The 18,288-nt window shown below is 35.7% G+C and overlaps 1 protein-coding gene across 1 annotated transcript in view; it reads right to left on the bottom strand.

Moving 5' to 3' along the window:
- LOC127849279 (titin-like) overlaps positions 1-18,288 on the bottom strand; it is a 215,281-nt gene that overhangs the window by 76,216 nt on the left and 120,777 nt on the right. The window contains 16 exon segments of the mRNA XM_052381996.1: positions 1,248-1,377; positions 2,013-2,209; positions 2,581-2,772; positions 3,196-3,339; positions 3,924-4,089; positions 4,706-4,861; positions 6,261-6,459; positions 8,133-8,457; positions 8,764-8,853; positions 9,506-9,692; positions 10,031-10,211; positions 10,824-11,049; positions 11,762-11,997; positions 16,939-17,013; positions 17,476-17,547; positions 17,960-18,070. Coding sequence (XP_052237956.1) covers positions 1,248-1,377; positions 2,013-2,209; positions 2,581-2,772; positions 3,196-3,339; positions 3,924-4,089; positions 4,706-4,861; positions 6,261-6,459; positions 8,133-8,457; positions 8,764-8,853; positions 9,506-9,692; positions 10,031-10,211; positions 10,824-11,049; positions 11,762-11,997; positions 16,939-17,013; positions 17,476-17,547; positions 17,960-18,070 — 2,687 coding nt within the window.

Below are 18,288 nucleotides of genomic sequence, written 5' to 3'. Positions count from 1 at the left end.
ATCTCATGCACACATTCATGCAACACACGTCCATTCATTTATCAATGTCATCCATTAGCCAACTGATCGTCAGATACCGTTGCAATTCCTGGGCCTGTAACTTGACCTGTTTCTCAAAGCAACTACCATGCATGTTAGTTAAACACACTCAATGTTAAAGACATGGTATACAACAATAAGATGCTTAGTAAGAATATGATATCACATAAGATGAAAAAAATGCTTATCAAATCACATCATGTTGTAAATATAGAAATATTGCAACTATAACATGCTACAACTAACAGGAAAAAAACACAAAATAATGCAAACAAATCTACAATAGCTATTCAGACCAATATTTCAAAAAGGTGAAATAATGGTTCTGTAAAAATAAAATGATCATGTACAAAGCAAACTATAAAGATGTATTGAAAGAAACCTCATCAGGGATGAAGGTTCTTCCAAATGTATTCCAAAGAAAAGGCTCCTATCTATTGAGAACTCATTGTCACCAACGTGAAAATGAACTCACAAAGTGAATGCACAATTCTTTCTTCACGACAAAGCCATAATATTTTAACCATTGCATTTAAAAGTAAACTTCCAAACATCAAACAAAAATAGCAAATATCATCCATAAGGTAAGATACCAGGTATTTAACTTCTGTATATATAGGTCAATTATGAAAATACTGTTTTTACATGTACCATGATACTATTTACACATGTAAAAAGCTGTTGTGATAGCATGCTAGGTCTGCTGTGTACCTGAAAATACAGAACTTAAAAAACACAGTCATTGAAAAACATACATGCCAGGTATGGGGGTTGATATCAACATTTTCTTTTGAACTATGCAAACGTGCTTTAATTTACCCATGCAAACAAGACCTCAAGGCTTCAAAGTTCATTTTATGCATAATGAAGTGATAAACAAATTTGTACATAAATAAACAGATCCACTTATGTTTGGGTTGGGTAAAACAATTGTGTATCAAATGACCAACACAAAAGTTATCATTTATGTGCCTTTTTTCAAATTTTCCCCTAGTATTCAGAAGTCATAACATACAAAAGCTGTGAAATTATTATCTATTTTTATCCTACAAGCTTCTAGAGGATTCTGGGATTGGCTTCAACAGATTTACATCAGTTATTGCTCAAACACCTCAATGATGCTTGGATGGTTACAAAACATTTTAAAACAAATGCTTTTGTTGACTTTCAACATAAAACCCTTCGCAGGTCTTGGAAAATTCACCTACCTTGCACGTAGAGCTCGGCAGAGCACTCGGTCATGCCCAGTTTGTTCTTCAGTCTGCAGGTGATCAGGCCTGAGTCCTCTGGGAACGCCTGGCGTAAGGTCAAGGTCGTGGATGTCTTTGTTGTCTCAATCTGCACACATGAAAGGCAATGAAACAAGGATGGTTAAAAAATTAGTCTCAATATGCGCCAATGAAGCGGAATGAAACATGAACAGGTCCAAAAAAAAAGAAAATGTTATTATGTGTTTCTATTATTTTTGTTTTATGATTAATATTTTTGCATGAAACAAATGAAACATAGATGGTTTACAAATAAATAATCATATAATAATTTGTTTCATTTAAATATAAATAATAATATTGTGTTTCAATTTTTTTTGTTTAATGCTTTAGTCCTTTCGTGTTAACATCATAAATATTATCTTTTGAAAGGATTACTGATTTTAAAACAATTAATTATGTCAAATAATGAAGTCATCGCAAGTTATCATGTCATCATTAATAGACCAATTAAATTCTTCTATTATTTAGGAATAATAAAAAAAAAAAACAATTTGAAGATTTTTTTAACTCACTAATATTTTTGTAGTTATGACTTCTCAGTTATTCATAAAGAGTAAGGTTTTACTCTTGTCAGAATGTGCAAAGCCCACACTAAGATATCTTTGGCCTTTCCATCTTTCTATATTTCACTACTTAGCTATCAACAACAGCAGTTTTCAAAATCTGACCTCTATGTATCTCTCCAGTGTGTCACTGACTCACCTTGATATCCCGCGTCTCCTGCAGGATCTGCAGAGCGTTCCTCAGCCATGTGACCTGGGGCTGGGGCTCCCCTGAGTACTGGGCCACAAACTTGGCCGGGCTGCCCTCCACCACCAGGGTGTTGGTGATTGGACGCTGGATCTGGGGTGGCTGCTCCTGGGGCATAGGCGCAACATGCTCTGGCTCACTTTCTATGCCTGGGAAAACAAATTAAATGTTTATGTTTTTTATACAGTTAGATTTAAAAAAAAAAAAGGTAAAAAATGCCCAGTACTAGAAATGTATCCCTGAAGGAAATTTTGTATAATTACAACTTAGCATTGTTTTTAACAATTAAAACATCTATTACAGAACAATGGTGACAGTTGTCTCCCCTGCCTTGTTTCTCGCCACTATCATAAAACAGTAACCACCAAACACTTTGAGGTGGCAGAAGACTGTTGTCTCCCCTGCCTTGTCTCATGCCAATATCAAAGAACAGTAACCAAACTCACAGAACACTTTGATGTGGTTGAAAACTGACCCCCCGTTTCTCGCCACTATAAAAAAAACAGTAACCACAACTCACCGAACACCTTGAGGTGGCAGGTAACAGTTGTCTCCCCTGCCTTGTTTCTCGCCACTATCTTGTAGGTGCCAGTGTCCTCTGGGAAGGCCTCGAGGATGCTGAGGCTGTGGACGCCGTCAGGCGTTGAGTCCATGTGGAAGTACTTGGAGGGCTTCACAATCTGGTTGTTACGGTACCACGTCACCACTGGAGCTACAATACAGGGGACAGAGCTATGAGTCTTGCTTTTGTGGACTTGTTTGTTTCAAGGAAGGCTCTTCTAAACAAAAACCAAGTTTGAGTGAAAAGTTTCATCCCCTATTAGCCTGTGCAGATAATTTGGGACAACACTTTACCAACATGAACAGTGTCTACAATGTTGTCATGTAAAAAACTAACACTAACAATTGAATTGGAAAGTTCCAAACGTATAATTTTTTAATGCAAAATATGTCAGCCAAACAGATTGATAGCCAGGCTAAGACACAAAGCATAAAGTAGAAATGATTAGAGACTGAATCAATTCTGTCAAGACAGTATATGGCAGGCTGTTCGCAGGTGTCACTCATTATAAATTATGTCAAATACCTGAAACAATTTTCTGTATGTGCAAAGTTCAGTATGGCGTTCACTCACCTGGGGATCCCCTGATTCTGCAGGTGAAGGTCACCGGTTCTCCCTCGTCGGTCACAAGGTCACGGGGCTTCTCGATGCATTCTGGGGCCCTGACTGGGACCTCTGTATCCATGGGCAACACTGTTTCTGGGGACTGAATGGGAACTGCAGAGACAAACAAGATTGTTCTTTTAAAATTATTATTCATTTGCAAAATAAGGACCTGGTGTAAAAGAGATATTTCTTGCAATTAGCTTAACAACATTTTTCGAAGTAACATCGACAAAGTAATTGCATTGTTATGGAGAACAAGAAGGTTGAGTTACCTACACCAAACCTTTGTTCCTTATTCCTTTAGTCTTTAGAATGCCTCACATATTTTTTCAGTACTGATTTCTTACACAGAATCCTTCAGATGTGTTACTGTGATTATTTTGTCTGCGTTTTTTCCAACATCAATTTCATATCAAGAGCTATTAACCCCAATTAAAAATCAAGAACTATTAAAATATGTCTAGAGATAAATAAAAGTACAATACTTATTCATAATGACATCATTTCCTACAAGCTTACGTCACATTTGCAAACTCAACTCATGTCATTCATAAATGCTTAAACCAAAAGAACCAGTGTAAAGACTTCAATCTTATGTTGAATAATTATGGAGAATGTTTTATCCTCAAACATAACTATATGCACAAGAAGCACCTTCAAAGTATGGCAAACACATTTCCACACAGCCCCACTACCTTCAATGTTCAGTCTGGCAGTGCATGTTGCCTTGCCAACAGTGTTGATGGCAACACAGGCATAGTTTCCTGCATCTTCAGGCATCACTTCGAAGATCAACAGTGTGAAGTTGTCTTCCTCATTGATGAATTTCATTCTTGGACTATCCTCCATTAGTCTGCCATCCTGTATAATACAGCCAAATACATGTGCGTGTGTGAAAAATTATATCAGATTATTACTGAACTATAAATAAGATAATTTTCATTGCTAATCTAGAGATTCCGTTATCAAAGTTTAAGAAAAAATAAGAATGCTCTTTGGTTGTACAACAAGAAAGCCTGGCAAAAAAGAGCACTTCATGAATGTGTAATATAACTGACCAGTAGACCCCATACTAACTACACCAACGACACTTTAAATATTGGAATACACAAACTCTGACAGAAAGAAATGAGAGCAATCTTCGTAGTAAATTACACATCAATTGCATTATCCAGTTCCTTCACTTAACCCTTTACCATGAAGAAGCAAAGTGAAAATGACTATATGCAAACAGCATAAAACCAGAACAGCCTTCGAGTAACTCGCTGTCTGTTCTGGTTTCATTCTGTTTGCTGCTCATCAGAATCTAAGTGTTGAAAATATAGACTTTAAATCTTGAATTTAGTAAGAAAGGTATTTAATTTAAAATAACCTTCTATGGGACTACAAATGCGTAAAAATATGTATCTAAGTGGTAAAGGGTAAAAATCATTTTACAAATACTCTTTTGTGCAATGTTGCACACAACTGATCTTACCTTCTCCCAGTGTACAGTGGGCTTGGGATGACCAGACACCTGGCAGTCAAAGGTTGCTGGTTCCCCCTCCAGGACCTGGCTGTCTCTGATCAGGTTACGGAACTCTGGTGGGACGTCCCGCGTAGGCTCGTCCTCTTCCACCACGGTCAGGCGGGCCTGAATGTTTGATAGGGGGCAATTGATGACTATTCTTACATATAGGCAAATAATTTTAGCCTAGCTCTGCGAAAACAGGGCTAAATGCATGTGAGTTAAGTGTTGTCCCAGATTAGCCTCTGCACAGGCTAATCAGGGATAATACTTTTTCTTTATTATATGGAATTTTGGGTTAAAAGGAAGTCTTGAAAACAAAATCCAAGTCTTAAGCGGAAAGTGCCATCCCTGATAAGCCTGTGCGGACTACACAGGCTAATCTGGGAAGTCACTTAACACACATAATTTAAGCCCAAAAGTCCCATAGCTCGACTCATTTGTTTCATTGTTAAAGAACAAAATTATTATTGCAAGATGAATGGTTCTCAATTAACAACAAAAACTAATGTCCAAATCGTGAGCAATTGAAACAAGAAACCGTCGAAGACGGGTGATGCTCCCCAAAGTTTTTTTTTTGTCACAATATTGCACTATATATTCAGATAAACATCTTGAGGGCATAGTAGTTGGGGGGAGAAGAATTTTTTTATATAAAATTTCAAAGGGCCATAACTCTGTGAAAAATCATCTGAACTGAACCCGCTGATAATATGCACATCTACTCTTGGTAGTGAAGCTTCCCATAAAGTTTCATTGAATTTCGGTCATTAGTTGCTGAGAAATAGCCCAGACAAAAATTGTGCGCAGACGGACACACGGACGGACACACAGACGGACAGACAGACAAAGTGGCGACTATATGCTCCCCCCAAATTTTTTGGGGGCAGCATAAAAAGGTTTGTCAGACATACAACTACTTCAAAAGCTTCCTTTCCTCAAACATGATAACATGCATATCTAGATATTAATAAGGAAACTAAATTGTATTAACTTTTTTGTAGCAAAAAAAGCTTTTGATGAGTTTGTCTACAAAAGTTGAGTTTTATTTGCTTGTTTTGTTTGCTTTTTTGGAGTGTTTCTTTCAAATAAATACATTGAACATATAATCTTTCCTACAATTTTTTCTTGTTTTATCTGCTTTTTCCTTCTGTAATTTTTTTCAAACAATACAGTGTGAACAGATAACCTTTCTTTGAACAGTGTATGCTTTTGTAGTTGTGATTTTGTAAATCCATTTGAAGTTGTTTTTTTTAAACCCTTTCACTCATAAGAAACAAAGTGAAAATGGCTATTGCAAACAGCATTAAAACAGAACAGCCTGCGAGTAACTCGCAGTCTGTTCAGGTTTTACACTGTTTGCTGCTCATCAGTATCTAAGGTTTGGAGATGAAGCCTTAAAAAATTGAATGTAGAAAGAAAGGTCTTAAATCAAATATAACTTTCTAATGGACTTCAAATGCGTCATAATACGTATCTAAGAGGTAAAGTGTTAAATACAAACAGTTTAGACAGCTAAGGTTACCTTGCACTGTACCATGCCGTACATGTTGTAGGCCTTCACAGTGAACATGCCGGTATCCTCAGGGAACACCTCGGGGATCTGTAGTCGACTGACGGTCTCCGTTGTTGTGATCTGGAAGTAGCACGAGGGGTGGATCTCGAAGCTGTCCCGATACCATGTGATCAACGGGGGCGGGTAGCCCTTGAAATGAACCTCCAATCTGAAATGTATAACATTTAGATGAGCCTTACTGTAGGAAAATGGAGCTTAATGCATGTGCATAGAGTGTTTCCCCAGATTATCCTGTGTAGTTTGCACAGGCTAATCAGGGACAGAACTTTCTGCTTTTATTGGAATTTTTTGTTTGTATGCAGTCTCTTCATAGTGAAAATATAGTTTAGACTTTAAGTGTTTTCCCTGATAAGCCTGTGTAGATGTCACAGGCTAATCTGGGATGACACTTAAAGCACATGCATTTCACCCCTTTTTGTCATAAAGAGGCTAATATACTTATTTGGTTTGCCTTTTGTGCATTTTAATCATCTTTAAGAGTACTTCAGTAAGTGTATGATAACTATGGGAGTGTTTTTTATTCTTTGTTAAGCATGACAATATCAAAACCTTTTTTTCATCACATAATTTTTCATGTGTGATTTCTATAAATCATGTTTAATCCTTTTAACATAGCTTTTATTTTTCTAATTCAAATGTTCAATGTAAGTTTTTTGTGATGTTACTTACTTTAAACATGTTAAACAAAACAATCAGTTTGGTTAATATAAGTTACTACATTACAAAACTACAAAGAAAACTTTTCTAAAACTTTCATTATTTGAGGAATATGAAAGATAGTAATTATACGGTTAAGAAATAGTTATATCGATTACCAATCTGAAAAAAGAATGGATATTAACAGAGAGGTATTGGGAGTGATGGCAAGGGAATAAAAAATTAATTTGGAAATTGAAGTTTTATTGTAATCTGTAAATTCAGAGACTCAGAGACATTGTTTACTACTGAAATAAGGTTATTTATGTTAGGTGCTGCACCAATAAACAGGGAATTGGAAACAAACTAAAGCAAAGTACATTCTAAAATAATCAATCACATGTCTTCAGATTTATGAACATATTGATGTGGGTCCAGGTAAGTACAGTTTCAATAACAATAATTAATATTACTCCATGACCCGTTAAACACCTTTAGCCAATGAAATCGGTCTCATGAAATAAGAAGTATTTTCAATTCCACTTCCGCATATTTAGTGTCTTTCTTCACATGTTAGTAGTTCATTAATAAAATGAACAAATAAACCACAAGAAAATGTTTAAGAAATAGTGGATAACTTACACTGGTCTGCAAAATAGTATAATAAAAATGTGCAATTTTAGAAACATAAAAAATAACACAAATATATGAACTCAAACAAGATTCTAAATTCAATAAATGCATATTCCGAGGTGGAAGCCTTGACAATATTCAAACAATAAAGTATTGGCATAAAGAAAATATTCATAGCAACAGCAAATATTCATTAAAAACTTGAATTTATATCACCATATACATGCAATTATTTATTCTATACACTACAACCAAGATGTCCGCAACAAGGCCAAGGTGGTAATGGGGATGTGTTGAGAGTGTTCAAACATAACATCCATGCTAGTATCAAAGCTTTCAAGCAAAATGTATTCATATTAGAAAAAACGTTTAATTTTGATTCAAACAAGAATTTAGACCTGATTAATAAATCTAAGTCCAAACGTTGGGAAACATCAAGGTAAAATGGTGTCGATGTGGTAATGTTGCATCCATGCGAGTATCAAAAAGAAAAAAAACAAACACTTTCTCATCACCATTTCAAATAAACATAAAAGATCAAAGTGTACATACTGTATGGGATGTCCCTCGGTGACCCGCGCAGGTCTCAGCGGCTTGGTGAACACGGGTGGTTCCCTGCGTTCTAGCAGCACCTGATGCTCTGAAGTCATCTGGTCCCCTTTCACAGGCTCCACTGGCTCCGGGATGATGGGAACCATTCGGGCCTGCTGGATCTCGAGCTGAATCTCCGGGCGATCTGGGCGGACAACTCTTGCAGGCATTTCCCGCTCTTCGGGCTGTTTCACTGGACGAAGTTCGCGGTGGGTTGTGATGTACTGCTGTTCCGTGATTATTGTCTCTTTGTCATACTGACTTATGGTGATCTCCTTGTCACCAACTGTACACACAATTAAGAAAACAATGCTGGAACATTAGTTAATTTTGATACAAAAACGTTACCAAACTATGTGTGTATGCAAAGGTTTATGTACCACAGTGATAATAGTGTAGATCAGATATGACCTTAAACAGCTTAAAAAACATCTTTACAAGCTTATAGATACATTAATTATAATACCTGTTCAATTAATAATAACACATGTAATTTCTTTCGATTATTTACCAGTATTGCTTACAAAAAACAATCAGAAATGAGAAGTTAGGAAAATAACAACGAAAGACACAAAACCAGCCAAGCTTGTACCTTTCTCGGTTTCTCTGATTTTGTATTCTGTTACATGCGGTCTCTTCAGCTCAATCTTTGCTCGTCTATCTAGCTCAATTTGTAAATCTCCTGAAATATCCAAGAAACCTTGGTTTGTGTAAATAATGATGTAGTAAGTGAAAGTTTTAGAGTTTTATATAAAGCATGTATAACTGATACAAAAATACAATAATTCCTCACACAAAATTTAACCCTTTCCCACTCATAAGTGAAGTGAAAATGGCTATATGCAACCAGCATAAAACCAGAACAGCCTGCGAGTAACTTGCAGGATGTTCAGTTTTTTGCTGTTTGCATCTCATCAGTAACTTAGGGTTGTAATTGCTTTGAATCTTGAATCTATTAAGAAAGGTCATTCATTTAATTTAATTGTATAAGGATTGACATACGTGTCAAAATTGCAAATCTATGGGGTAAAGTGTTTAGAAAAAAAAAGAAAGATATTACTGCTGTATATCCTGTATGTACTAACCTATTTATGCCTAGCGTCTAGAAAAAAAGGCCTTGGCAAACAGCGTAGACCTAGACGAGACGCCGCATGAGGCGGAGTCTCATCAGGGTCTGCGCTGTTTGCTTAAAGGAATTTCTGTAAGAAATATTCTAAATATAGAAATAAATATACTAGGCATCTCTTATTTTGGAAATAAATTGATCCAATTTAGAAAGATGGGAGAGTCCACTAGGCATGAATGGGTTAAAGCCATATAACGAGATTGATTACCTTTGGGTGCTTGTCTGAGTTTGGATCTCCAGTCATCGTGGGGTAATACATTCAGCGTGGTTGATGCCTCCGCCTCTCCCTCGCTGTTGCGCGCCACAACGCGCACCTGACCCACGTCCGTCTCCCGCGCACGTGGGATCTCCAGGTAGTGCATCATTCCGTCGTAGGTCACCTTGTACCGGGTGCCCTGATGTTAACATGGTGCAAAACTTAGAGCAAAAGTTTCACACAAATGGTGAAAACTTAAATAGATAGCATCAAGCGAATGATGGACACTTGAAGGGACAGTTTTACACAAATGGTGAATACTTAAAGAGACAGTTTCAAACAAATGATGAACACTTAAAAAGAAAGTTTCATACAAACAGTAAACAGTAAATGGGACAGTTTCTAACCAACGGTGGACACGTAATAAGACAATTTCACATAGTTGGGAAAAATGAACAGTTTCACATGATTACTAGACTCTTAAATGTAAAGTTTAAAGGATACTTTCTAATAAAGAAAACAATCTGAAGAACTTACCCCAACAATGAGGCATCCGTTGACAAACCAGTTGACCCGTGGGCGTGGGTAGCCGCTGACCTTGACAAGGAACTTTGCGGGCTCCCCCTCCTGTACTTCTATGGGCTCTGGTTTCAGGTCGATGCCCGGCGGGCTTCGAGCCTTGGGCTCTTCAATCGCATTCTCTTCCAAGGTTGTTTGACTGAAAAAAAATAATTTCATACCAAGACTATTAAATATGTGATTTACATTTATTTAAAGATAGGCAGTATCATATAGAACAATGCCACTAAGTAATATGTTATTATTTAATGATAAGTAGTGAAAAACAAATCAAAACCAGTGAACAAAAAATAATATAAAAATTATTATAATTATAATATAATATAATAATAATAATAAATATCTGTTGGATATATTTGATAACTGTAAAAAACACACAATGGAACTGTATTTGTTATTGTAAATTAATGTTGTCCATACTAAGTCCATTTTGGTTGTTTTTTCCCTTTTCCCTCCTTTTACCCAAAATCAAAACTAACAATCTGATAGAAAATAAATGTACTGAAGGGATTGGAGCCGATTTTATTTTCTACCAATCATTTGATCCTAATACAACACTGCATGCATTTTCCTTGCATGTTGGGAAAAATGCAATTTCGGGATTGGGAAGTTTCATAACTCTTTATAATATTTAAAATTATACAGACAATATCATATTTAACAAATTAAATTTGGCTTTCATTTTCAACTTGGGGATGGGTCCGTTGAACAGACCAATATATACGCCAGTAAAAAGCCTGAACTAGAATACCTTCTCCTGATCTCCTCCATTTCCTGCAGCCGCAGGGCGCCCTCTCCTGGCAGCTGGGAGTCCATGATGATGGACCTACGACCTTTGCACCTGACCTCACACACGGTCTCCGCGGTACCGAACTCGTTGGTTGCCCGGCAGGTGTACACACCAGAGTCCTCTGGGTACATGTATAGGATATCCAGAGACACGAACCCGAACTCGTGGCTCGGTTTGTAACGGTGGCCTGAAATAAACGTGGGAATGTTTCAACTTTTACGTTAACCCTTTGCATGCTGGGTAATTTGACGTCTGCTAAATTTCTAAAATAAGCATTTTCTTCGATTTTTTTTCAAAGAATACTATCAGAATAGCAAACAGTTTGGATCCTGATGAGACGCCACATTCAGTGGCGTCTCATCTAGATCCAAGCTGTTTGCAAAGGCCTTTAAAATTCGGTTCCAGCGCTGAAAGGGTTAAGCCTGCTTTCTGAATGGATAATGCACATTGTTGATGCAAATCAGTGCTGTTTTTTAAAATTCGAACACCATCAATGCAGATATATGCTATAAATGTTTTAATAAACTAGCAATTTTGGCCAGATCAGGTTAAAATAAAATAAATAATAGATCATACAGGTTAACAAAAGCATAAATGAAACATATTTACTTAAGCAACGACAAAAAAAAAAAACACCCATACTTTAACATGTATGAGGAGCAACCATGTATAAAGCCATCCGATCATTAACTGCCAAACATGATGTCAATTATGAATATTCAGGATAGCACAATAAATGCTTCACAAATTAGCACTCAGATTAATTTTGTATCAATGTATAACTCGCAACAAACTGCACTTAGAATTACATTGTATCAATGTATAACGCACAACAACTTGTTGAATGGAAATTTGAGGGGTTAAACAATGATTTGGTGAAGTCACTTATGAAGACCTACCAAACTGCAGTGGCTGTCCGTCCTTGAACCACTCGACCTTCATATGTGGGTCTCCAATGGGAACAAGCTTGCACTCGAAGTGTATGGGCTCGTTCTCTTTCAGGTTGATCATGTTCTTGATCTCAGTACGGAACACTGGAGGCAGTTCCTTGTTCTTGTGGTACAGGTCCTCGGGCGCTGGGGCCTCCCCCTCTCGGCGGATATACTCCCGAACAGCGCTCTCATGGTCTACATCCCTGTAGGTTACACACCAATGTAGGTTACACACCAACATGAATTTGAATAGGTAACACACCAATGTGCATTGGAATATCATTCCATGACATAGGTCACGCCAATGTGTATTGTAATGTCATTTCGTGACATAGGAAACAATTTTGTGTTTCTTTGTAAACAGCTGAGGAAACATTACATCCAAGGTTAATTTTCCTGTCTTCAAAAAGATATGGAACAGTTTGACAATGATAAAAATGACCATAAATTTTATATGGGCCAAAACAAGAGTAGGTAGTAATTGGATGAGTTCATGAATAAATTACATGGACATATAATTATTATAGACTAAAATGTATTCTACATTACTATAAATACAAATTGTAACAAATGTATTTATCATGTATTGATCAAGTTTCTTACATAAATTAATTTACATCAAGTTAAACTATTTATGTTTATCTATTTATATAATAACCAGATTAGTCCAACATGAATCACTTTCCAAAATTAATTTAGGGAAGTGTGTAAAGGACCACTACATACCAGCAAGCAGTTCAAACATTGGACATGAGATTTACGGTTCAAATTCACAAGAAAACACAAAAGGGAAAAGTCAGTGGACACATAATTATTTGCAAAATAATGTAATCACTTGCAGATGCATTTTATAAGATTATTATTATAATGGTTTATTTGACAAAAGTCATCGTCTATGCATTGCTTAAAATAAAATAACACCAGTTCCATGAAGCAAGATATAGAGAAAAATCAATACATAAAAGGATGTGTAAGAAAATGCAAATGTATTTATTTTATTCAATGTAAAGAATAATTCAGATCTCATTTCTAATTACTTGATAGTAAAATAATAATACACTAAAATCACAGAAAATAATGAAGTGGGCAAAAAAAAACTATAAACAATGTCATATCAATATGAAAAAGGAGTTAACAAACTATGGATAAAAACGTGAGAAGTCTGCATTTCAGAAGGGCACAAAATGGAGATTGCAATAAACTTTAGACCTTGACCTTGTGGTATCCATGACATTCCTGGGCACAGGTGGCAAATACATGGCCATGGGTGTTACTTTCTTAGACCTGAATGTGTTAAGTCAGATCTTGGTAACATAGAGTTCAAACCAAAATATATAGAAAGTTTATATGATATATAACAAATGTTAAAAATGAACACTAAGTTTCAGTTTTCACATGTGTATAAACTAATTCAGGAATAAAAAACATACGTAATTTTAAAAGATAGTAAATGTAGAGATTTATGAAAGTTGAACATCATAACAAGAGGATCCTGAAGCACTTGGGGCTCAGACGAGCTAAAAAGCTTTTAAAAAGGCAAATACAGTCCAAGACAAGCTTAGCCATGCACAATAATTGACAGCCGAGAGATGGTTACGCTGAAAAGTTCCACGAAATATCATTTGTAAAGCTCATCGTTATGTAAGCCATGGTGTATGCAAAGGAGTGCTTTTGTGGGGTATTTGGTGTTGCTTGGTTCCTAGTAAGACATGTACTAGGGACAGACAACATCAACTAAGATAAATTTAAATCCACTAGGTGAAAAGATCACTTCACAAGAAGTCAATATTTAAATATTTAAACTTCAACTAAACCTTATACAAAATCAATCTAAAAAAGTCATGTTAGTTTAGACAAAATTACACTACCTTATCCACAATTCACAATCATTTGAAGAACCATAATCATAATGTGTCAATGAATAGTACAAAACAACATATTGTTTTACATGTTGTTGGCAAAAAACATACAACATTCTCACCAAAATTAAGGCAATCCTTTTTACAATTTAAGATTATTCATTAATTTTATGAAAACCAGAAAAAACTAAGTTGTTACCAATTGTCTTTGACATATTTTCAGAACAAGACTGCAACCACCTGGTGTAGTTTTCGTAACACAATTATCACAAAGTCATTTTGTACAAAAGCAACAACGAACCAACGAATAACATTCCAAGCATTTAAATAATATAAACTTTCCAGTAGTCTTGAAGACATAATTACATTTTAAATTTTATCAGAAATAAATATACATTTATTTAACATTCATTTACATAAATCTTTTTTCATTTTGTAGGTTCTTATTTTCGCAATATTGCTACAATGCTGATTGCTCAACCACAAAAAACAATTCCAAAAACCTTCTTTGTTAAAGTACCAGAAACATTTTTCAATCACATACCTCAAGCATCAAACTCACATAAATTATGGAACAAACAAAAACACAACTTTGAAATTGTGGTCAAAGCCACCATGACCCTTACTATGAGCCTTGCCCAAACTATAATTTACACATCAAAACACATTCCTCAAACATCACAAATCACTTGCAACGTGGTAGAAACATTACTTTCCACCTTTTTATTACTATTTCCCCAATATCTACACATCAAAACATTACAAATCAAATTTAAAGATCTCCTGTCATACAAAGTCACATATTGCCATAGCAACACCCTAAGTAACATACATGTATTCCATTAGCAACACACTTAGTAAAATATCCAAACAGCAAAACACTTAGTCAAATATCCCCATACCAACACACTATATCACATAACCCCATAGCAACACACAAAGTCACATGACCCATTTCTGAAGCATCACAGAGATTGGTTACCTGCTCCAAGCCTCTGCAGCCAATAAAACATCCTTGCGTTCGGGAACCACATAAGATAAAGGCCCAGAGACATAGGGGACTTCTTTGTAAGTGGAACTTTTAACTTTCTTTTGTTTCCTGACCCTTACGCGTTTGGACTTTGTCACTTTACGGGAAAGTCCGTTAGTCTTAATGATAAACTTATCAGGAGTGGGTGGGGGTATCTTTTTAATCATGACAGTTTTCTTGAAGTAGGTTGCGTCAGAATCTTCTGATGTGCCATCGACATAAACAACTCTAGTTTCTGATGCTGATCTTGTCTTGGTGGTGTATGTTTCTCTGGTTCTTCTACTTATCCTTCTCTCATTCTGCTTCACTTCAGGAATCTCAAATGAAACTGCATACTCATCAGGGGATGTTTCTCCCTGAAGTTCAATAGTTTTCTTAGTTTCAAAAGTATCTTTCTCTACTGGCTGAAGATTCAATGTCTTCTTCGACTCAAACATTCTCTGATCTTGAATCTGTGGCTGTTGCAAGTCCACTGACCATGTTGTTTTCTTAGACTCAATAGTTTTTTGCTCTTTAGGCTTTGGTTGCTTTAAGTCAGACGATCTTGTTGTCTTGTTTGGCTCAAATGTTCTCTGAACTACAGACTTAGATTGCTTTTCCAATGTTCTCTGTACTTCAGGCTCAGATTGCTTTATGTCAACTGTCCTAGTAGTTTGAGTGGTCTGCGTGGACTCGACATGTTTCCATTGTGTTTTCTTGGGTGTACTGGTACGCCACTGTGGGAGGACAGCCTCTGAGGTCATATGTTGTATCCCCTTTGCATCCCTGGGAGATTCAAATGGCTGATAAGCAATTGTTTTAGTTGACTCAATAGTATCCTGTTGCAATTTTGTGTTCTCTGCTTCAAACACTGTCTTAGTCTCGTATATTTGCCATGGTGGTAAGACTGGTTTTACTTCAAAGGTTTTCTGTGTTTGCACAGAAACCTTTAGAGGGGCTACTGATTTAAATTCCATTGTTTTCATGGACTTGAACGACTGCCATGTTTGTGGGACAGGTTGTTCCTTTAACTTTATATCAACAGAAACAGACTTCATGGCATCATCTGGTTCCCTGTTGGACACTTTGGTTTCAAATACTCTGGTACTTTCGAAGATCTTTTGTTTTTCAGCAACAGATAAGGATTGGAAGTCATCTTCCAATAGTTCTTCAGGCTTGAAAACCTCTCTAGGCGGATGTGTTGGACGAACCTGAACAGTTCTAGTTGTCTCGAACATTCTGTGATCAACTGGCATTTCAACATCAACAACTTTCATGACCTTTGATCTAGTTTCTGTTAAGAATGTTTGTTGTTGCATAGGGGTAAAGGAGGGTATATTAATTTCTTTTGTTTCACTTTCAAATGGTCTATATCTAGGTCCCTGAGCCTTTACTTTGGTTCGCAAGGGTTTTGGTCTTATTGGGGGTGGGACCCTCGTAAGATCCGTATCTGATTTGCTGTTTAAAAAAGACAATTTTTGTATAAGACTTTATGCAAATCTCTGGAGCTGTTGTTTCAATGTCTACCGGTAACTAAGTAACCCACAGGCAAGCATGTACTTGTTGTATCTCTTAAACATTTTTTGACAAACAGATATAAGTTCCCTGAAGAAGGCAAACAATCTGGACCAAACTGGATTTATGAATGTCTAATAAAACAAAAAAATTAAAATTGGCGAAACAAAGGGGTTCACAGCCGACTTGCGAGATATTGGACATCGCAATATAACGGACTGTGGTATAACAAAGTTGCAGTGTATTAAGAGTTTTGCTAGGACCATGAGTTTTTCTTAGAGCTGTCATACGTTTTCAAATTATCAATGCTCGGGTTAGATAAATTATACTGTATAGTATACTTGTCTTCAATACCAAGCTATTTTTTGTTGGCATTGCTTTTTTAAACGTGCAACATTTCCATAAATTAACTAGTATAACATTCTAGCAGCAATATGCTTAAGAATAAATAAAAATTAATTCACTATACAACATTGAAAGTAGTGTTCACTATTCCACAACATCAAATATATGATAAGCCAGCTATAAATATCAACTGTACATGCTTCAAATGATTGCTTAAACAGCTATATTTTATCATGTTAAAATCACTGCTGTCTAAGGAACACATTCGATTTGCGCCACCATATAATATTATGTACTGAAGCATTTTTAACCAAAAAATATTATATACAAAAACAATTCAACAGCTTTTATCCAACACAAATTACGTATTGGAAACATGGCACTGTTATTTGTAGGGGGAGGGTTTGCATTTCTACCTGGACTTTTCTTTTGGAGGTGAAGGTGTTTTCCTTGTCCTCCGCCTTTCTTTTGGAGACGGTGGTTTCTGGGGCCTGATTAAAACATTCAATTTCACTTTTGACAAAATTTACTTAAATACTTTGAGTTATTCCTTTTGTTTTTGATTATATCCTTTATTATTTAAAGCATGCTGCCAAAAATATGTTTAAACTTAACAAGTGCTGAGCATGCATGACAAGTTTTTTAATTTTGTTTACAGTTGCTAGTTATCTAAATTACAATCACATTAAAGGATGCTTACACTTTTGGTGTTTACTTTTCTAGCTAATTTATACTTATTATTGCTAAATATGCAATAAATCATGGTCTTCCTCAAAATATACATCCATGCACTTTCTTTTACTGATTAAGGAAATAATGATCTTTAAAAATACTTTTTTCTATGTTTAGTAAATTTCTAAAATTAGAAAATGATTATGCTATTTATAGAACTATTACTATTTATAGAAATGATTTTGTTCACACAGGATTCATGCAGGATGCGTATACTGCACCTGAATAATTTATATTTAGTTTCCAAGGAAGCCGGAATTTGTGGTTCAACTTTAGGAAACAGGTCATCTCCCCTACAAACGTTATAAACCTCAAAAGTTATTTCTGCCATTGATATATTGTCCATAGCCTATGCATGTAACACGATTAAAATGTTTTTAAAATCAAAAATAACTTTTTTGTGATTAATTGTATTAGTATATGCTTTATCATTATCATTTGCACCTTCAATGATAAGCATAGTAAATTATTTACCATAAATGGTTTTAAACACATTTCCTTTTTTCTGTTCACCATATTATCAGTTATTAAGGAAACATCTGATTAACATAGAATTCTTTTTTAATCTGTTTTCAAAATCTGTTTGGGTACCAAGACAATCTTATCAACATGGCAATTTCATTTGTTCAATCTTTGAAAATCTGTATTTTAATATCAAACATCATGCATCTGTGAACACGAGAGGTTCATTCATGCATGACGCACCTTCCGATATCCTCCTCCGTGGAATAATTCACTAAACGCAGCGTGCCGCGTTCAGTGTCGGAGACGTAGTGTATCTCCTGAACATAGCCTTTCTCTTGGATGTCATAGTGACTATAGAATAAAACATATACACATTTAAAATACTTCCTTGAGTTTTGAATACAAAGAAGATTATATTGTGAGGCTTAAAACACTGGAAGCGCAAAACTCACACATTTCCTCTAAATCCCATCAATATCATAGTTTTGTATCATTATTATACAAAAACACCTTCAGATTTTATGTTTATGCAATAAAAGAGTGCAGTATAAATCACAATTAATCAAAAT

The sequence above is a fragment of the Dreissena polymorpha genome, chromosome 10 (genome assembly GCF_020536995.1).
Source record: "Dreissena polymorpha isolate Duluth1 chromosome 10, UMN_Dpol_1.0, whole genome shotgun sequence".
NCBI classification, from domain to species: Eukaryota; Metazoa; Mollusca; class Bivalvia; order Myida; family Dreissenidae; genus Dreissena; species Dreissena polymorpha.
This window is presented reverse-complemented; position numbering and strand designations above follow the sequence as displayed.